Raw genomic sequence first — 20,117 nt, 5'->3', positions numbered from 1 at the left:
CCATCAGACTCTTAGGTATTTTCCTGCAGATAAACAGATGCTGAAGGGCCTCTTGCCAGCCTCCAGGTGGGGCCTGGACTGGAGAGCTCCCAGAATTACAACTGAAGCCCAGACAACAGTGATCAATTCCCCTTGAAAAAAAATGTCTGCTATTAGGGTTGCTAGCCTCCAGGTGGGGCTTGGGAATCTCCTGCTTTTACAACCGATCTCCAGCTGGCAGAGATCAGCGCCCCTGGAGAAAATGGCTGCTCTGGATGGTGGACTCTAGGGGCGTTTTCGCACTGACCTTCAAGTAGCGCGACCACCCTCTTCACACCGGAGGATCTGCCTGGATTTCGCACAAGAAGCGCCGGCGCACCCAAAAGAGCCGGCTACTTCCGTCGCGAAACCCGCTCAAACGGAAACCGCCAAGAAGCAGGAAAACGTTTGAGCGGGTTTCGCGACGGAAGTAGCCGGCTCTTTTGGGTGCGCCGGCGCTTTTTGTGCGAAATCCGGGCAGATCCTCCGGTGTGAAGAGGGTGGTCGCGCCACTTGAAGGTCAGTGCGAAAACGCCCTTTGGCACTGTATCATGCTGAGGTCCCTCCCCTCCCCAAACCACACCCCCTCTTGGATCCACCCCAAAGTCTCCAGGTATTTTCCAACAAAGGCCTGGCAACCCTAGCTTATAGAGACAACCCTCCAAAGCATTATAAGGCTGCTGAGGTCCCTCCCATCATTAAAACTGAAGCTCCCCTCCCCCACCCTAAAAACAAAACTCCAGGAATTTCCCAACTCAGAATTGGCTTTAATTTCAAGGCCACTAGCCTCCTGGGCCTTCACAAACCTATTTATTTAAGTACTGCTTCCTCCAGCTCTATCTACACACAGCTTACAGGAAAAAACAGCTGTGGCCTCCCTTCCCCTTGACTTTTTTCAGGACCTCAAACTGCCCTGTGGACCTGCTATTAAGTCTTCTGTGAAACTTGTGTGTAACCGCTATTGAGTCCCTTGTGAAAGTTATGCGTAACTTATGTGTAGTAATGTGATTTTTACAAAAGAGCCAATAGTAGAAGAAAAGGTTTTTATACCCTACTGATCTCTACCTTAGAGAGACTCAAAGCGGCTTACAATCACCATCCTTCTCCCCCCCCAACCTCAACCGGCACCTTGTGAGGGAGGTGGGGCTGAGAGAGTTCTGAGAGAACTGTGACTGGCCCAAGGTCACTCAGCAGGCTTCATGTGGAGGAGGAGTGGGTAGCAAACTCAGTCCTCCACTATACCATAGTGGCTCTTAAAAGTAGCTTCATGGGGTGGTTTGAGGAAGCAAATGATCCTTCTCCCTGTGTGCTGGGGTCACAAACAGAAAACAACCAGTGTGCATCTGAGAGGCATGAAACTCCCATCACATGTGTGATATGCTGTCCCCCACCACACACAAAGACTACATAATGTATAGATGAAGCTCAAGTCAAACCATTGTCTGTCTAGTCCACTGTTTACTGTGACTGACATCAGCTTTTCATGGTCACCGTGGTGTTTTCGACTCTAGATCCTTTTAACTGGAAGTGGCAGGGATTGATCCCAGGAAATTTTGCACAAGAAACACGCGCTTCTTTACTGAGGTATGGTCCACCAAATACCAGGCTGCTAGCTTTTGTGTGGGTTGCTCTGGCTCTGTTTCTGGTTGTGTGGGAAGAATAATGTTATGAAAATCCAGAGTTGACCAATGTAGCTCTGTATCATTATAGCTGCAGTGGACAGCACTTGTCTCTGTCCTCCCCTTTCCATCTATTAGTAGGAGGAACATGTCCAGTGCTTCTAACAACCAGTTCCACCTGCACCTAGGTATGGTGGGCAGCCTTCTGCCTCCACTTCCTCCCCCGCAAGCCTCATAAAATAGGACAGCCTTATGTGAACCACCTTGGGTGACATGGCAGAGCTCTTGAAAGTTGAATAGAGGCAGTTTGGTGTAGTGGTTAAGTGTGCGGACTCTTATCTGGGGGAACCGGGTTTGATTCCCCACTCCTCCACTTGCACCTGCTGGCATGGCCTTGGGTCCGCCATAGCTGACCCAAGGCCTTGCCAGGGTCAGCTATGGCTGTGCTTGAAAGGGCAGCTGCTGTGTGCTTGAAAGGGCAGCTGCTGTGAGAGCCCTCTCCAGCCCCACCCACCTCACAGGGTGTCTGTTGTGGGGGAGGAAGGTAAAGGAGATTGTGAGCTGCTCTGAGACTCTTCGGAGTGGAGGGCGGGATATAAATCCAATATCTTCATCTACCTCGCAGGGTGTCTGTTGCGGGGGAGGAAGGTAAAGGAGATTGTGAGCCACTCTGAGACTCTTCGGAGTGGAGGGCGGGATATAAATCCAATATCTTCTTCTTCAGAGGATAAATTGTTTACTATTCTCTTTATCTTTTCTGGGGGGCACCATTTTTACAACAGTGATCACTGGTGGGTTAAAAGACATTCCTGGGGTCCATTTGCAAAACTGTCTGAGCCAGAAAGTGTTTCAAGTCACTAACAAACTTTAGCTAGTCCTTTATTGTACTTTACTTTATTGTACAACTGACCCTTTGTTTCTTGCCACTTTCAAAGCTGGTGGGCTCCTTGGACAGGTTTAGCTACATGCCTGCTGACCTGTAATCTTTCCACTCGATCGAATTTCAGAACAGGGAGTAGTTCTTCTTACAGTTGTCGGCCACATTCCATAGCGTTCGCATCTCACGAAGATGAAGGCCAGGTGAATTAGCTAGGTTCGAAGAGGCAAGTAGAATTCACAGACCTTCCACTAGAGGCTGTGTCTTGATAATACAACATCGATGGGTGAATCATTTTGGCTTGGTTGCAGCTGGTTGACTGATCAAGTGACCCAGGCACGTACTCGGCAAGCCAAACCAGCCAGCAGTGGCATCGCAGGAGGAAGCAGCAAGGTGTGGTTTGCACCACCTATGCCAGTCCCACCTGGAGTACCAGGCATGAAGTCCTTCCCCTGCTGCCCAGCTGAGAGAGTCAGGACAGCAGCAATAGAGGAGGAAGTGCCCGCTTTCTTCATCTGAGCCTGCCTTGGCGGGATATAAGTCCCATTAATAAATAAATCTTTGCCACCTTAGTCTCATACTAGCATAGGGTTGCCAAGTCCAATTTAAGAAATATCTGGGGACTTTGGGGGTGGAGTCAGGAGACTTTGGGGGGTGGAGTCAGGAGACATTAGGGGTGGAGCCAAGATCAAGTCTGTGACAAGCATAATTGAACTCCAAAGGGAGTTCTGGCCATCACATTTAAAGGGACGGCACACCTTTTCAATGCCTTCCTTCCATAGGAAATAATGAAGGATAGGGGCACCTTCTTTTGGGGCTCATAGAATTGAACCCCCTGGTCCAATCGTTTTGAAATTTGGGGGATATTTTGGGGAGGGGCACTAGATGCTGCACTGAATATTTGGTGCCTCTACCTCAAAAAACAGCCCCCCCAGAGCCCCAGATACCCACGGATCAATTCTCCATGATTTTCTATGGGAATAAATCTCCACAGGGAATAATAATAAGAAGAATTGCAGATTTATACCCCGCCCTTCTCTCTGAATCAGAGACTCAGAGCGGCTTACAATCTCCTATATCTTCTCCCCCCACAACAGACAGAGTTCCCAGCAGACATTTCCTTCCCCTCCCCCCGCTTTCTGACGACCCTGAAGCGGGGGGAGGGCCTCCAAACCGGGGGATCCCCTGCCCCCACCTGGGGATTGGCAACCCTATATTAGCAAACTGCAGAGAGAGGCACTTCATCAGCCCACCTTGAACCCTGCTGGAGGGGGGAATGTGATCAAAAGAAAGGAAAGGAAAGGTCCCCTGTGCAAGCACCAGTTGTTTTCGACTCTGGGGTGATGTTGCTTTCACAACATTTTCTCGGCAGACTTTTTACAGGATGGTTTGCCATTGCCTTCCCCAGTCATCTACACTTTCCCCTCAGCAAGCTGGGGACTCATTTTACCGACCTCGGAAGGATGGAAGGCTGAGTCAACCTCGAGCCAGCTACCTGAAAACCCAGCTTCCTCCAGGGATCGAACTCAGGATGTGAGCAGAACTTAGGACTGCAGTACTGCAGCTTTAACACTCTGCGCCATGGGGCTCTTTTTGACTGGGTTATAAACAAACTGGGTTATAAACAAAAAAATAAATAAATAATAAAGTTAACCACAGTGCAACAGGGGGAAATGATATATGATTAAAAACTGGAATAAGAGCTCGATACCGTTATATTGTTATTTAGAGAGGCAAGCAAGCATGTTTGTTTAAATATAAGGAAAAGCAAAAACTGCTGCATAATTACTATGATATGCAAAAGCAAAATTTATACACCGTTGTAGCTGTATAAGAATTAAGCCTTGTTTCTTTGTAAGTTTTTTGTTGAAGCAAACTGCAAAAGGAATAGGACAAAGTTTGAGTCCAGTGGCAGCTTTAAGAACAAATGTGGTCTTCAAGGTGCTTGACTGGACTCAGACTTTGTTCTGCTGCTTCAGACTAACATGGCTGCCCACTAGAACAGGGGTGTTGAGCTCATTCGTTATGAGGGCCGGATCTGACACAAATGAGCCCTTGATGGGCCGGGTCATATTGGGTTGGGCCGAGCCATGTTGGGCTGGGCCTTGTGTGTACCTATTTAAGATTAGGTAGCAGAGATATAAATTTTATAAAGAACACAAACACATATATATTTTTAAAAATTAAACATGCTTAAAACGTTAGTACTCATTGGTCTTAAAGATGCTTTCTTTGTATTTCTCCCATGGGATCCAGGGAACTGGGCAAAGGGAGCTCTGGCTCTTTCCTTCCTTCCCCAGGGCACCAAGAGGGGAAGGAGCCTCAGCCAATGGAGAAAATAGAGGTTTTGCTCTGTAGCTCCTCTGCAATTGAGCAAGCCTTGCAAAATGAGCTGTTATTCAGAAGGAAGCAAGATATAGGGAGAAGGCAGCAGATGGCAGCCAGTTGCTTGGGGGCCTGATAGGAGCCCTCTGGGGGCCTGATTCGGCCCCTGAACTGCATGTTTGACACCCCTGCACTAGAATCTCCGAAAGCAATAGCTTGCCTGAAACAAAGTTACCATCTGCTTCACAAGAATGATATTCCATTTGCTGAGCTTACAAAATAAGGAAGCGTCAGTAGCTAGTTCGTGACATAGGTGATGCCTTGAAGCATCTGTTCTTACTGATGCTGTTCTTACATCTGTTCTGGCAGTGTAGTGTATTGTGCTTTAGTAAAGCACCGCACGGCCATGCAGCAGAGGCGACCAGGGGGAATCCCCTGGTCACTCGGCACAGCGTGCGAAAGGACTCCGCCAATCAAGATCTGTGGCGGGAAGTTTGACTGGCCAGGATTGGTCTGGGGGGGCCGTTCCGGGCTGTGTGTATATAAAGCAGGTCCCAGCCCGCGTTGCCCCTGTTCTGTTGTGATGTACCATCCATTAAAGCATGTTGCCTTCAACACGTCTCATCTCTGAGTACATTACAGGCAGCATCCTGCGCAGATGTCATTTTGGTGTGGGGAAAACTGGACTTGCCCAATGGAGACTGGACGAGAGAAGAGAGGGCGAGGCCCACTAACAGTACCCCGAACAAGGCAGACAACTTGTGTGTTGAGTGTGTACAACTTTATGAAACTTCATCGGGCAGCGAAAGATCTCACGTTCTCTGCTTGTAAGCAATGTTTCCTCTTATCTGTGGAGTCCTGTGAGCAAAACATTCTACTTCATGAGCTACTGAATAAATTAGTTTACTCTAGGGCCATTTTTCCTGAGATGAGACACAAATGTATGAGTTGGAACCTAAAAAAGTGTGAGCTAGCTCACACTAACTCAGCTTAGAGGGAACGCTGCTTGTAAGGCAGTTGAAAGGAAGAACATATTGCAAAGAAAAAAATAGGGAGGGGTCCTAAATTCACATCCCTCATAATACTCTGAAAGGAATTTTCCTTCAGGCCAGATTGGCCCAGGGATCCTGGAAGTTTTTTGCCTTCTGGTCACTGCAGGAATGAGGTGGAAAGGGAGTTTCCTGCATTGTGCAGAGTTGGACTAGATGACCCTTGAGATGCCTTCTAGCTCTGTGTTTCTAATGCAAGGACGGGGCATTTATTACAGAGGAGAGTCAGCAAGATACACCCTTTCCCCTGGGGCAGCCAAATCCAGATTGAAAAATTTATGGAGTTTTGAGGGTAGAGGCTGGGGAGGGACCTCAGTGGGGACTGATGCCAGGGCACACCCCTCCAGAACTGTCCTTTCCTCCAGGGGAACTGATCTCTGTAGTCTGGAAGTCAATTGTAATTCTGGGAGTTCAGGTCCTACCTGAAAGCTGGCAACCCTACTTCCCACACTTGCCAACATGTCGGTTCGAAACCAACACTGTGAATTGGATCCAGAAGCAAACAGGTAGCCCATGCAAAGGTGTGGTGTAATAACAGCCACTGAAGATGGCACTAATTGCAATGCCTGAGCCCTTTTCAAGAGCAGAAGCATTAGAGGAGTCAACTCTCAAACTTACTGAGGCATAGATGGGTTTAGCCAATGCAACAAAAGGTGACATTTTCCATGCCAAATACAAAAACAACAACACACCACACTGTTGGCTACCATATTTTAAAAAAAGGAGTGGTGGAGGAACCGAAAGGATTCCTCTAAACCAGGAGTGGCCAAACTGTGGCTCAGAAGCCACATGTGGTTCTTTCATATATTGTGTGGCTCTTGAAGCCCCCACTACCCCGTCAGCTGACCTGGAAAAGTCATTTCTTTCTTTAAATCACTTCTGCCAAGCCAAGCCAGCTGGCAGCTTGGATAATGTGTTTAAAGTTGCTTCCTTTCCACCCCTCTCTCCTTCCCCCATCTATTTGCCTGCTTGCCTGCTTTGAGGCTCTCAAACATCTGATGTTCATGTCTTGTGGCTCTCAAACATCTGATGTTTATTCTTTGTGGCTCTTATGTTAAGCAAGTTTGGCCACCCCTGCTCTAAACTCTTAATCAGGGCAACCAAAGAAAAGCTCATCTCATCCACAATATATAATGCAGCCCCAACCAAAGCATCACTTCTGTCTTGACTGGGTTTGGTTCCAGCTTTGTCTCCTCCTCTGATGGAAATCTGTGGGTCTTCCCACATTCTCATTTTTCTCACTTGTAAGTTCCTGGTTCTTCTGAGGTGGTGTCTGTTCCACATGTTTTGCTCCCTCTAGTGGCTGATTCACTATTATACTAGTTACATCTGGCATAAAAACTGGCAGTTTAAATCTGCAGGGAGAAATGTTGATCAACAGGTGTGATTTCAAACCAACCACTAGAGGGAGCAAAACATGTATTAACAAGTGTGGGAAATGAGAGTGTGGGAAATGAAAATCTGATTGTTTCCCATCTGCACTCAGAAGAGGTCAAATCCTGCCAGAACTGCTCTGTGTGCTTTGGACGATGCTTGTCATTTGCCCTCTCTCTCTGGAGAGTTTCACCTGCAGTCTCTTCCCCACCCCCCTCGTTTAGATTTCCAGCACCCTCTCTTCAAATGTAGCTTCAATTCCAATTCCCTTGCAAGGCTAACTTTATTTGGAAGTGTTTTGAGAGTGTGCATTACAATCCAACACAAACCATTTTATGAACAAGGCACACTCACACACCACATGCCAGATCACTGGCTGAATAACTGGAAGTTGCTGTAGCCCAAAGTTACCTAAGACAATTCATTCTTATGCCTGGGGTTCTTAGTGGGCCGGTCCAATAGCACAACATTAGAAGAGTTTCAGAGAAAGAAGATTCCAGGAGCAGTTTGTTGTCCTAACATCTCTTAATGTATCTACAGTTCAATTCTATTTGCTGGGACTTCACATCTGATCAAGGGAGTGTTGTGGGACCAGCCGGCAAGTTCACTTGCAGCTGAAGACAGCCTTTGGTCAACAGGAGCAGCAGGCAGTGATCTGACAGAGATCTCTTGTTCACTTAGGTCAATACATTGAGTAGCTTGGGGTTGATACCTGATTGCAGTAGAAGTCTCTCCAGATGCCCTGGTGGGAGAATGCAGAAAAAACTATAAGGAGAACACAAAACACGCATACCTATTTACTCAACCATTCGCTCCCTGCTAAAACTGTGGAAGGCCTCTCTTTCAAAGCATCTTTTGCAGGAGCACTAGTTTCCCTTTTGTGTCATCTGAGCACACCTTCCAAACACCACTGTAGTGCTGCAGCCATAACACAAAATCCAGCTGCATGTCTTGTAACATGCAGCAGGAACTCAGTTGCATATTAGGCCACACCCCTGGCATTACCATTGTTTTGTGCAGGTTTTTTGGTAGAAAAAGCCCAGCAGATACTCATTTGCATATTTGGCCACACCCCCTGACGCAATGCCAGCCAGGACTGCATTCCTGTGCGTTCCTGCTTAAAAAAAAAGCCCTGCTTATAATTATCTTAGGCAGTGATAACGAGGACAGTGCAGCCAGGATCATGCTGTGGAAGCAGGCAATGGCAAACCACCTCTGAATGTCTCTTGCCTTGAAGACCCTGGGGTTGCCATAAGTCAGCTGTGACTTGATGTCACCTCCCACCACCATTCAGCAACACTGCCTTGTTGCAGGAGTTGAGGGGTTAAAGCAAAGCACTGCTGGGTACCGGGCAAGAGCATGACAATTGCAGATACGCTTGCACTAAGCTGAGAAGAACTCTAAGGACAGAATTATAGAATTCAAGGACAGAATTAGACTGGGGGAGAGGGAGAGAGTACCTTGCTGTATCCCCTGACCCCCAGCTCTTCCACAAAGCCCTCACATGCAAGCCACCATACATACACATGTACTGTGCAGAAGACTCATGTGGTAGAAGAGAGATCCACTTCTACCCTGGCTAACGCAGGACCCAAAATTGTCACCTGGGCAGACAGTTGATTGTCAGGCCACAGTATATCTTTCTAGATTTGCCTTTATTCATATCTGTGCTTTGAAGAGAAACAAAGGCAGCCAGCAAAGGATGGAATATTGCTGGCACAGATGTAGATTATATCCAGATAGCACCCTGCCATCTGTTCAGAGAGGCTCTTTTTGTCTTGCATGATGGTCAAAGCTTCTCCCCCCCACCCCGCCCACTAGAAGAACTCTCCCAGGCCTGATATTAGAACGCCTCCTGTGTTTATGTCGTATTGGAGAACGTAGCTTGGAGAAACGTCGACTGCGGGTTGACATGATAGAGGTTTACAAGATATGCATGGGATGGAGAAAGTAGAGAAAGAAGTACTTTTCTCCCTTTTTCGCAATACAAGAACTCGTGGGCATTCAATGAAATTGCTGAGCAGTCGGGATAGAACGGATAAAAGGAAGTTCTTCTTCACCCAAAGGGTGATTAACATGTGAAATTCACTGCCACAGGAGGTGGTGGCGGCTACAAGCACAGCCAGCTTCAAGAGGGGATTGGATAAAAATATGGAGCAGAGGTCCATCAGTGGCTATTAGCCACAGCATATTATTGGAACTGTCTGGGGCAGTGATGCTCTGTATTCTTGGTGCTTGGGGGTGGGAGGGAGGGCAAAGCGAAAAGGCTTCTAGCCCCATTTGTGAATCTCCTTTTTTTTTTGGCCACTGTGTGACACAGTGTTGGACTGGATGGGCCATTGGCCTGATCCAAAACGGCTTCTCTTATGTATTGTCAAATTGAACAGTTACAATTTCCACATGGCAGCTTAAGTCCAAAGCAATCCCCCATGGGCATAAATTGTCACTTAACTCTATTGTAGTGAAGAGTTCTGCTCTTTGAGGAGACTCTTCTCTTCCCACCCCACAACGTCCACCAGGCTTCATTTCTTGAGCAAAAGGTTGTAAAAAGAAGCAAAAGGTTGCTATGGAGTTCCATGTGGGGTAGCCATCAGGAGGAGGAAGTATGGAATGATGAGCACGGAAGCCAGCTCATTGCATCTTTATGAATCCTTCCCACCAGAGCGCACAGAAAGAAGCCCAGCAAGAGGACCTGACTAGCTGGGGAGGCCAATGGAATGTGGGCAGGAGAAGGGTCCATGGAGATGTCACAGTTCCACAACCTCCTGTCCCACTCTCCAGGAACCAGGGCAGTTGCCAGACTGCTCCTTCAATAGTGTCACATACAAGACTATGAGCAGGGCTCAAGTCTCCAGGTCCACAGGAATTAGGGCTGCCAATCTCCAGGTGGTGGCTGGAAATCTCACAGAATTACAACTGGTCTCCCAAGTAAAAGAGATCAGTTTCCATGAAGAAAATGGCTGCTTTAGAGGGCAGACTTTATGGCATTGTACTCCATTGAGGTCTCTTCCCTCCCCAGGCTCCAGCCCAAAATCTCCACAAATGTCACAATCCAGGAATTCTAGAACTGGAACCCTCTGGAGCACTGTTAATTTTCTGAAGGTCTCATTTGATCCATCTCTTAACAGGCAAAGGAGAGCAAAATGCAACAGAAACTCACAGTGTAGCAAGAAATGCAGCTGCTATGATAAACATCAGCACACTCAGGAGGAAAGAGATGGCAATCATTCCACCACTTCTCTGGCCTGGCCAAGTATCAATGGAGGAAGACGGCTTCACTAGGAGAGAAGGCAGAAGAGGACCATCACTCTGCAGGCTTCCTGAACTGCTATTTCATTGGCACAACGAAGGAGGATGCTGCACCAAGGTTCCTCTTTGTACATCCCATGGGCTTCAGCACATGGCTTGAAGGCCCACTCCAAGATACTTACACTTGTTGGTTTTAATCGGATCAGACCAGTGGGTTTGGTCTTTCACAATGTCTGCGGTTCTGTCAACCAAGGCAAATTTAAACCTGGAAGCGAGAGGAGAAAGAAGATTCTTTTTGTGTCTCAACAGCAAAGAGCTAGGTACCTGTATATGAGAAGCGGGTGGGTGGAGGTGGAAGCGCTTGATTTCTTCCTAGTGTGCCTTCCCATGATTGCTTTGCAGCTCAGATCTATGTGCCCAGCAGACCCTTCATCTGGTCTCTACCATCAATGCTACAGGATATGGCTGCAGTAGTACAGGGTTGTCAGTCCCCAGTTGGGAACAGGGGATCCCCTGGTTTGGAGACCCTCCCCCTGCTTCAGGGTTATCACAAAGTGGAGGGGAAGCGGGTGTGTGTGTGTGAATGTCTGCTAAGCACTCCATTATACCCTAAGGAGACCAATCCCCATAGAGTGTAATGGAGAATTGATCTGTGGGTATCTGGGGAGACTGTTTTCTAAGGTAGCATAGTATAGTTTAATATGGTCAAAGACCAATCAGATAGAATATACATTCTAGATAAAAATCTGTGATCTGGAATATACATTCTGGTTAAAAATCTAGATGTGTGGGCCTCTGGGGCTCTAGGGGGACTGTTTTCTGAGGTGAAGGCATCAAATTTTCAGCATAGCATCTGCTGCTTTTCCTCAAACCCCGCCCCCCCCCCCAATTCAAAAAGATTGGACCAGGGGGTTCAATTCTATGAGCCCCCAAAGAATGTGCCCCATCCTCCACTATTTCCAGTGCAGGGAAGGCATGCAAAAGGAGCGCAGTTCCGTTAAATGTGATGGCCAGAACTCCCTTCGGAGTTCAATCATGCTTGCCACAACCTAGCCCCTGGCTCCACCCCCATGGTTCCCAGGTATTTCCTGAGTTGGGCCTGCCAACCCAACTGCAATGCCATCCTTCTGGGAAGGAGAAACATCCCTCCCATGATTCCACGCATTATTGCCGTTATCTGAAAGCAGAGGGGCCCCTCATCTTGCTTAAATATTTAGATCATTTGTTCCCTTTGAAGACTTGGCCTGGAACTGGCTTGGCTCATCTGCGGTAGGCTTCCATAAGGAATTCAAGGAATGCTCAGAAGACACCACAGTACAGTATTCTACAAGACAGCTGTCCTAAGCAGATCAGCTCAGAATCCTACTGAAGTCTACTCAAAGGGCTTACTGCCAGGACAGTGTCCTTAGGATCACCCTGAAAGTCTTGGAAAGCACAAACATTTGACTAAAGCAGTATTACAGATCAAGTGTGAAACTTCAGCCTTCCTTACTAATACCTGAAGCAGTCAATGTTTGTGTTTCCAACATGTCAACTGAAGACTTAAAAATATTTATTTAAAACATTTTTATGCCACCTTTCCACCCAAGCATCAGGGTCCTGAAGGCAGTGCACATAAAACATCAGAACTACTGAAAATACTGAGAGCATAAAATAATGGAGTCACTGTGAAGCTCTGACCTGTTGTTTTATCTGGAGGACTGTTTAATTGATATGAAGTTAGTTGCACTTTGCCGTCTTGGACTTAGCACTTTTAATGTTACCATAGTAATTATTTTATCAGTCTTATTGTTTTTATTATCTTCAATGATCTGTCAGTCGCTCTGAGCCCGCTTTGGTGGGGAGAGCAGGGTATAAACCAAAAAAACTAATTCGAGAAAAACACATCGTGTGTATGGCACATCATTAACTCAAGTCAAAAAGTACCGTTTTAAGAATATCTTGATTTTTAAAGAAATTGTCCTGGCTATGAAGTGGCAGCACTAACTCTACCAAATTCATACCTGTAGGATGTATCTTCAGAGAGGGGTGGATTGCACACTTCTAGATGATTTGGGTCATTCAGACAATATGAGTCGTTACCAACTCTGATTAGATATTGGGTCAGGACAGCAGGTGCTTTGGCTGCATCTGCAATATCAAACGATGCCGGAGGAAATGCGCAATTGGGAACATTAAATGTCGCAGCCTTGTACGGCCCACGTTTTCCTCCATTGGTTTGTAGGAAAGTAGCACTGAGAGGCTTATTGCCAAGGTCTGTCATAGAGGCGCTTGAAGCCATTGCTGTAGAGGAAGCAGGAGTCAAGTTCATGCAACGGTTTCTATGGAGTACTCACCAACATCCCTTGATAAACAATCTCATAAGGCTTAAGAACATTCATGCCATTTGTTCCCCTTGAGAAGGTATGAATTTCTTCCAGACAAAAGAAGTTTTGTACATGGGAATTCTACTCCCATCTCTCTTTTACGGAATGGACATATGGACATATGAAGCTGCCTTATACTGAATCAGACCCTTGGTCCATCAAAGTCAGTATTGTCTACTCAGACTGGCAGCGGCTCTCCAGGGTCTCAAGCTGAGGTTTTTCCACACCTATTTGCCTGGACCCTTTTTTGGAGATGCCAGGGATTGAACCTGGGACATTCTGCTTACCAAGCAGATGCTCTACCACTGAGCCACCGTCCCTCCCCAATGTTATGAACGGAAGGGCCTTCCTCCATTTTCATTATCCTTGCTTGTGTGTTCCTGTTGCTTTGGGGACCAGTTCTGTTCCACTCATGTTTTGCTCCCTGTAATGGTCAATGTGGCATAACATCAGCTTATGTCTGGCATAAAAACCTGCATGTTAGATCTGCACAGAAATGTGCTGAACATAAAGCAGTATAATATTGAATTGATTACTACAGGGACCAAAGCACAAGGAAAACTGGGTGGGTGGGACCCAAAGACTCAGGAATTTATAAGCAAGCCAACAAAAATGCAGAAAAGCCCAGAAGTCATGTGCTGTAATTATTCTATGCATATAGCTTCAGTGAAGCAGTACCCACAGGAACAGCATAACAAGGCTTGAAGATCTGGCACTTTAGTAGAGGTGGATCCTTGGCATCCATAAGGATGGAGGATGAACATAAGAGAAGCCATTTTGGACCAGCCCAATGGCCCATCCAGTCCAACACTCTGTGTCACACAGTGGCCAAAAAACCCAAGTGCCATCTGGAGGTCCACCAGTGGGGCTAGAAGCCCTTCCACTTTGCCCCCCCCCCAAAAAAAAGCACCAAGAATACAGAGCATCACTGCCCCAGACAGAAAGTTCCAACAATACGCTGTGGCTTAATAATCACTGATGGACCTCTGCTCCATATGCTTATCCAATCCTCTCTTGAAGCTGGCTATGCCATTTGTTCTGCTGGTAAAGGTAACTATCTTCTCCATTACAGCAGCTCCTGGTCTTTGAGGAGGAGGAGAAAAAGAAGAGTTGGTTTTATACCCCACCCTTCACTACCCGAAGGAGTCTCACTTTCCCTTCCTCTCCCCACAATAGAAACCTCGTGTTGAGGTAAGTGGAGCTGAGAGAGCTCTAAGAGAACTGTGACTGACCCAAGGTCACTCAGCTGGCTTCATGTGGAAGAGTGGGGAATCAAACCTGGTTCTCTAGATTAGTCCACCACTCTTAACCCCTACACCAAACTGGCTCTATGAGAGCAGTATGAGAACTGGGGAACCTTCACTTTTGAAAGTCCAAGGCTGCTTACACCTGAGGGCAATTCTCTGTGCAACTCCTGCTGCTGCTGTGAATGTAGAGCCATTTGGAGTACAAACAGAGTGCCCGCACAGCCATTTCCTTTACACTTTCCCTTACTTTTGCCCCATAGCACCTGCCATGCTGCCTTGTGTCCCTGTGCTACTGGAGGCTTGCTTACATAACAGTTCTCATAACAGCTGTAACAATCTATTGCCGTAACCCGACAGTCCCTCTTAATTCCTAGCGTTCATTTTTAAATAGTCTGGCGCTAGATTGTGGGGTAGAACAGGCAAAGAAAATGGCACTAATAGGGTTGCCAAGTCCAATTCAAGAAATATCTGGGGACTTTGTGGGTGGAGCCAGGAGACATTAGGGGTGGAGCCAAGATCAAGGCTGTGACAAGCATCATTGAACTCCAAAGGGAGTTCTGGCCATCACATTTAAAGGTACGGCACACCTTTTCAATGCCTTCCTTCCGTAGGAAATAATGAAGGATAGGGGCACCTTCTTTTGGGGCTCATAGAATTGGAGCCCCTGGTCCAATCTTTTTGAAACTTGGGGAGTGTTTTGAGGAGAGGCACTAGATGTTGTACTGAAAATTTGGTGCCTCTATCCCAAAAAACAGTCCCCCCAGAGACCCGCAGATCAATTCTCCATGATTTCCTATGGGAATAAATCTCCATAGGGAATGACAGAGTTCCCAGCAGACATTTCCCTCCCCTCCCCCTGCTTTCTGATGACCCTGAAGCGGGGGGAGGGTCTCCAAACCGGGGGATCCCCTGCCCCCACCTGGGGATTGGCAACCCTAGGCACTAATGTGGGTGGGACCCTCAAAAACATACACCTCCCACCCCATATAGCACATAAAACCGCTTTTGACTATACTCTTGTCCCAAAAGATCATATCAAGCCTCATTTTGGGAAAGACTGCAGCAAAGCAGGGGGAAACCCAGAAGGGGGGGGGTGCTTCTTCCCCCAAACAGAACTCAGCCACACTTCAGGCTGGCTGTTAATTACAGTAAAACATCCAGGTCGAAACAACCAGGGCTGCTAGCTTCCCCAAGGAAGGGCATTTATATTTATTTATACCCCACTTTTCCTCATGAGTCAAGGCAGCTTACATAACGGCTAAAAGTTAAAAAACAACAACAAAATAGCAAATCTCAAATCTAACCCGTCCCTCCCCCCACAAATGCAAGTCACCACTTGATAAGAGTCATGGAGTGGTACTTTTTTTTAGTTTGACCTTCCCTGAATCGAGTCCTGCGTGCATCCTGTGTTTCACTGGGGCAACTGGCTGTGTCCTTCTCTTCTGCTGTTGATAAGAGTCATGGAGTGTATAACATGGTGGGTTCAATGCATCGAGGAGGTGAAGCCACAGTAAGAATAGCTCTTTATTGGAAGCAGCATAGTAACTGGCTTCACCAACAAGACTGGCGAAGGGGCCTGCGGGCCCAACATATGTACAGTCCTGGTTCCCGCGCTAACGTGCCATTGGGCCATTCAAACAGGCAGGGGGCCTGTGATTGGTTTAGGGTAGCAGGTATTTTGGATCCTGCTGCCCGTTGTTCCCAAGTCCCCAAGCTCTGCTCTCCTGTCTCCAATGAGCCAGGTAGGAACTACATATCCCAGTTCAATACATAACAGTGTGGTACTTTTTTGAGTTTGGCCTGCTATTCAACCTCGTTCAAAAGCCCTAGCAGACAGGCAGACCTTGCAGCATTTTTTTAAGATCTCCAAGAAGGGGGCACCCCATTTCTTCAGAGCTGAAGCCATGATGGAAAGGGCCTGGACTCTAGTCGATGCCACCCTAAATGGATGGATAACTAACGTGGGCATCCAGGAGCCTTCAGATATGTGACTCCTGGGCTACGAAGGGCCTTAAAGGGACTGACTCTTTGAAAGGGCATGAGGATTCACAGTACAAGATGAACAGGCCAGTGGCCCCCGTTCATACAGCTGGTACTTCGAAACATAACAGCAGGAGAAGAGGACACAGCCAGTTGCCCCAGTGAAACACAGGATGCACATAGGACTCAATTCAGGGAAGGTCAAACCCCCAAAAGTACCACTCCATTGACTCTTTATCAAGTGGTGCCAGTTTGGTGTAGAGAGAGAGACAGTTTAGTGTAGTGCAGCGGTGGCCAACAGTAGCTCTCCAGATGTTTTTTGCCTACAACTCCCATCAGCCCAAGCCATCAGCCATGCTGGCTGGGGCTGATGGGAGTTGTAGGCAAAAACATCTGGAGAGCTACCATTGACCACCCCTGGTGTTGTGGTTAAGTGCGTGGACTCTTATCTGGGAGAACCGGGTTTGATTCCACACTCCTCCACTTGCACCTGCTGAAATGGCCTTGGGTCAGCCATACCTCTCATGGGAGTTGTCCTTGAAAGGGCAGCTGCTATGAGAGCCCTCCCAGCCCCACCCACCTCACAGGGTGCCTGTTGTGGGGGAGGAAGATAAAGGAGATTGTGAGCCGCTCTGAGACTCTGAGATTTGGAGTGGAGGGCGGGATATAAATCCATTCTCTTTTTCTTCCGGCAACTTGCTTTTATGTAAACAGACATGATACATCTAACCCAAACTTCATTTCCGCCTTTAAAGAATGGAAGGACACCCATGGAAGGAGCAGCCACTTACCAAAGTCAACCATGACGTACAGGTGTATTTCGTAGGAAGCACTTTTTGACACTGAGCTGACAAATGCGCAGAATGGCTTCTCTAAGGTGACCGTGGTGAGCGTTGGATTGTTTGTGGCAAACTTTGGGTTTGCAATCTGCGGCTTCAGAATATGGGCTGCTGGAAAGAAACGTTATGCTTTCCCCCATAATTTCTGCATATTTAACAAGCTGGACTGTGAGGAGAATGTGCCCTCTGACCTTACGGCTGACATCTAGAGAGGTACAGGCACACCCAGATTTTCAAAGGGATGCTTCGCATGTTTTGGTAGGCATGCTTGGGAGAGAAGGAACTCCCTGGGAAAGTTTGCACATATTTCCTCAATAGTCCTAAATTTGCTGTTGGGGTGTAAAAAGAAATTTGGGATTAGGCCTGAGATGCACTTTAAAGGGTGGCTTACCAATGGGGCAGTATTTACCCTTCCCCTCTGCATGACATTCTTTAAAACAATAGTATTGGGGGCTTGTGAGAAGCCTCAGTTGCCAAGAGAGCTCTTTCTCCAAATACACCCATGCTCCAAATACACCCATGCCCAACTGTGGGGCAGAGAACTTCCACCAGTGAAGCAGGTCAGAAGCTGTTTCTCTTTATGAAGAGGGCAAAGGTTTCCACATTGCTGTATCCCTTTGCATCTGGCCACTTCTGCTTCTGCAACAGTAAACAGACTCTATGAACTTGGTAGTACAATTACATTGCCATATCACTGAGTCCAAAGCACATTCTCCAAGGCAGAAACCAGATGTTTCAAAGGAGAAAGCTCCTCTAGGTGGGCAGAAGAGGAGCGTCCTCTTAATGCCGCATATCCTAAAGGAAAAGGAAAGCTCCATCTTCCTCACAGCTATTCAAGAGAAGAGTAACCTCATCTTCTACTTGATCTGGCTACCCAATTAAGGAAAAGATGCCCTCCATGTCAGAACTTAGGTTCAGTTAGGGCTAAAGTGAAGGACTCCATCACCTCAGTCACCCCACTCATGAGCCTCATAGCACCTCATCAGGTAGGCACAGAAAGCCAGCAGACCAGCGACTGGTAAGCATTAAAAGTCATGAGCAGAATTCAGAACAGAAAGGGCAGGCCATGAGGAATCTTTTACATCCACATTACTGATAACAAGTCTTAAGGAAGTTAGCAGGCAGACTCCATAGTGTAGCTGAGTCTATTAAGACCCAGATAAGATCATAAGAGAAGCCATGTTGGATCGGGCCAATGGCCCATCCAGTCCAACACTCTCTGTCACACAGTGGCCAATATATGTGTGTGTATACACACACACACACATATGTAACGTACTGAGACAGGAGACGTTGGTAGGGCAACATGCTTTAATGGAGGCACGTTACAAGAGAGGGAACACGCGGGCCGGGTCCCGCTTATATACAATCCCTGGAACAACCTTCAGGCTGGCCAGTCCAATCCTGGCCAGTTAAACTTCCCGCCACAGCTGGTGATTGGCGGGGTGTTCCACGCTCTGTGAGGAGTCGCCTGGGGACCGCCCAGTCGCCTCTGCCCAGGGCCGCGGGTGTAGGGGTCCCAAATCCCCCGCTAGGCCTGGAGACCCCGCTGGCCATAAAAGGGAAAGCGGGGGGGGGGGGGAGGGGGAGAACGGCAGCCCTTCCCACCCAGCCCCGATCGCAGCAGCCAGAGCTCTTCCGTTTTCTCAGGCTGCTTCCCGCCCCCAGTCAGCTGGCCGGTGAAGGGAGGGGAGCCCAGCCACGCCCCCAAAGGACCATGTGCCTTTGCGCCTCCGGAGGTGAGTGAGTTCTGTCTCCTGCATCAGATTTCCCAGAAAGGGGGGGGGGCGGGGGGAGGGGGGAGAGGGAAACGTCTTCTCATAGGGTATAATGGGGAATTGATCTGGAGGTTTCGGGGGCTCTGGGGGAGCTGTTTTTTGAGGTAGAGGCACCAAATTTTCAATATAGTATCTAGTGCCTCTCCCCAAAGTATCCCCCAAATTTCAAAACGATTGGACCAGGGGGTCCAATTCTATGAGCCCCAAAAGAAGGTGCCCTTATCCTTCATTATTTCCTATGGAAGGAAGACATTTAAAAAGGTGTGCTGTCCCTTTAAATGTGATGGCCAGAACTCTCTTGGAGTTCAATTATGCTTGTCACACTCTTGTTCCTGGCTCCGCCCCAATGTCTCCTGGCTCCACCCCCAAAGTCTCCTGGCTCCACCCCCAAAGTCCCCAGATATTTCTTGAATTGGACTTGGCAACCCTACGCGGGTGTCTGATCTAACGTCATTGCGTTACATCGTAATGGTATCCTAGTGATACACTACACCATATATATATACACACTGTGGCTAATAGCCACTGATGGACCTCTGCTCCATATTTTTATCCAATCCCCTCTTAAAGCCGGCTATGCTTGTAGCCGCCACCACCTTGCTTATTTGAGAGTAAGACCATTCTGGGCAAGAGAAAAACAAGCTCACAGACCAGTCTTGTCACTGGGAAACACAGCAACATTAGAACATAGATAAAGGAATATTTGAGCGAGCTTTGCTCCACCCCCCCCCCACCCCCGAGCCCTTGGCACCCTGGATCTTGTTGCAAGCGCTGCCTCCAGAAGAGGCATCTAGAATCATTTTTTAAACTAAAGAAAAGTTGATAAGTTTTGCACATACATTTCTGATGTGAAATTCTAAAGTTAACAAAGCTAGTTTCTAGATAAAAGCACTTAATGTTGTGTTGAAGAGAACATGTCTGACACTTCTGCACTGTAAAAAAGAAAGGGGAGGGAGAGCCCATCACCCAGAAAGAGAACATTCTAGAAACTTCCCTGTTAAATAAAGAGCCCACTAATACAGCCTGTTATTTAAAAAAAATCCCTAAAACCTAGCCAAACGAAGGGCGAAAAGGATACATGATAACTTACATGCACACAGCTTTCCACAACAGAAAAATATCAGTACGCCCCAATGAACCGCCATGATCAACCACCAAGGTGAACCCCCCTTTCCCACCCTCAGTATTACCAGGCTGACACCTTTTAGGTCTCCCAGCCAATACCCTTTAAATTCCTCACTAAGTCACTTTGGGGTTTAACCAACAAATCAGCTCCTGATATTTGGTTACCTTTCAAGTTTATGTGCTTCTGCCCTCCCCACTCATCTACATATTCTCAGCTGCATTCGATTTGCCAGAGGTGGGGGATGGATAGCCCTTTCCAGTCATACCTGCA

At 47.5% G+C, this 20,117-nt stretch overlaps 1 protein-coding gene across 6 annotated transcripts; it reads right to left on the bottom strand.

Moving 5' to 3' along the window:
- Window positions 1–7,526: 7,526 nt before the first annotated feature.
- UPK3A (uroplakin 3A) lies at window positions 7,527–20,029 on the bottom strand. Of its 6 annotated transcripts, none has more exons than XM_060254007.1 (6): window positions 20,012–20,029; window positions 16,896–17,272; window positions 12,515–12,794; window positions 10,694–10,776; window positions 10,423–10,540; window positions 7,527–8,004 (listed from the first exon to the last, which is right to left on the bottom strand). In XM_060254007.1, the coding sequence occupies exons 2-6, from the start codon at window positions 16,906–16,908 to the stop codon at window positions 7,797–7,799; spliced, it is 702 nt and encodes a 233-aa protein (XP_060109990.1). In that variant the 5' UTR covers window positions 16,909–17,272; window positions 20,012–20,029; the 3' UTR covers window positions 7,527–7,796. The 6 variants fall into 6 exon arrangements, with proteins under 6 accessions (XP_060109990.1, XP_060109987.1, XP_060109988.1 ...); XM_060254004.1 differs by having other exon boundaries at window positions 16,896–17,054; window positions 19,812–20,016; XM_060254005.1 differs by lacking the exon at window positions 20,012–20,029 and adding an exon at window positions 19,812–19,998 and having other exon boundaries at window positions 16,896–17,051.
- Window positions 20,030–20,117: the final 88 nt, after the last annotated feature.

Source organism: Heteronotia binoei, chromosome 14 (genome assembly GCF_032191835.1).
Source record: "Heteronotia binoei isolate CCM8104 ecotype False Entrance Well chromosome 14, APGP_CSIRO_Hbin_v1, whole genome shotgun sequence".
NCBI lineage: Eukaryota > Metazoa > Chordata > Lepidosauria > Squamata > Gekkonidae > Heteronotia > Heteronotia binoei.
Note: the sequence above shows the minus strand (reverse complement) of the source record. Positions and strands in the feature narration are given on the sequence as shown.

Bases quoted from the DNA above. Each gene is read 5' to 3' on its own strand.
- UPK3A (XM_060254004.1), bottom strand. From the start codon at position 19,866: ATGGCGGTTCATTGGGGCGTACTGATATTTTTCTGTTGTGGAAAGCTG. The intron at 17,055-19,811 runs GTAAGTTATCAT...GTTTCTTTCCAG, and splicing joins TTGTGGAAAGCTGTGTGCAT to CAGCCCATATTCTGAAGCCG. The intron at 12,795-16,895 runs GTAAGTGGCTGC...CTTCCTCTACAG, and splicing joins GTACGTCATGGTTGACTTTG to CAATGGCTTCAAGCGCCTCT.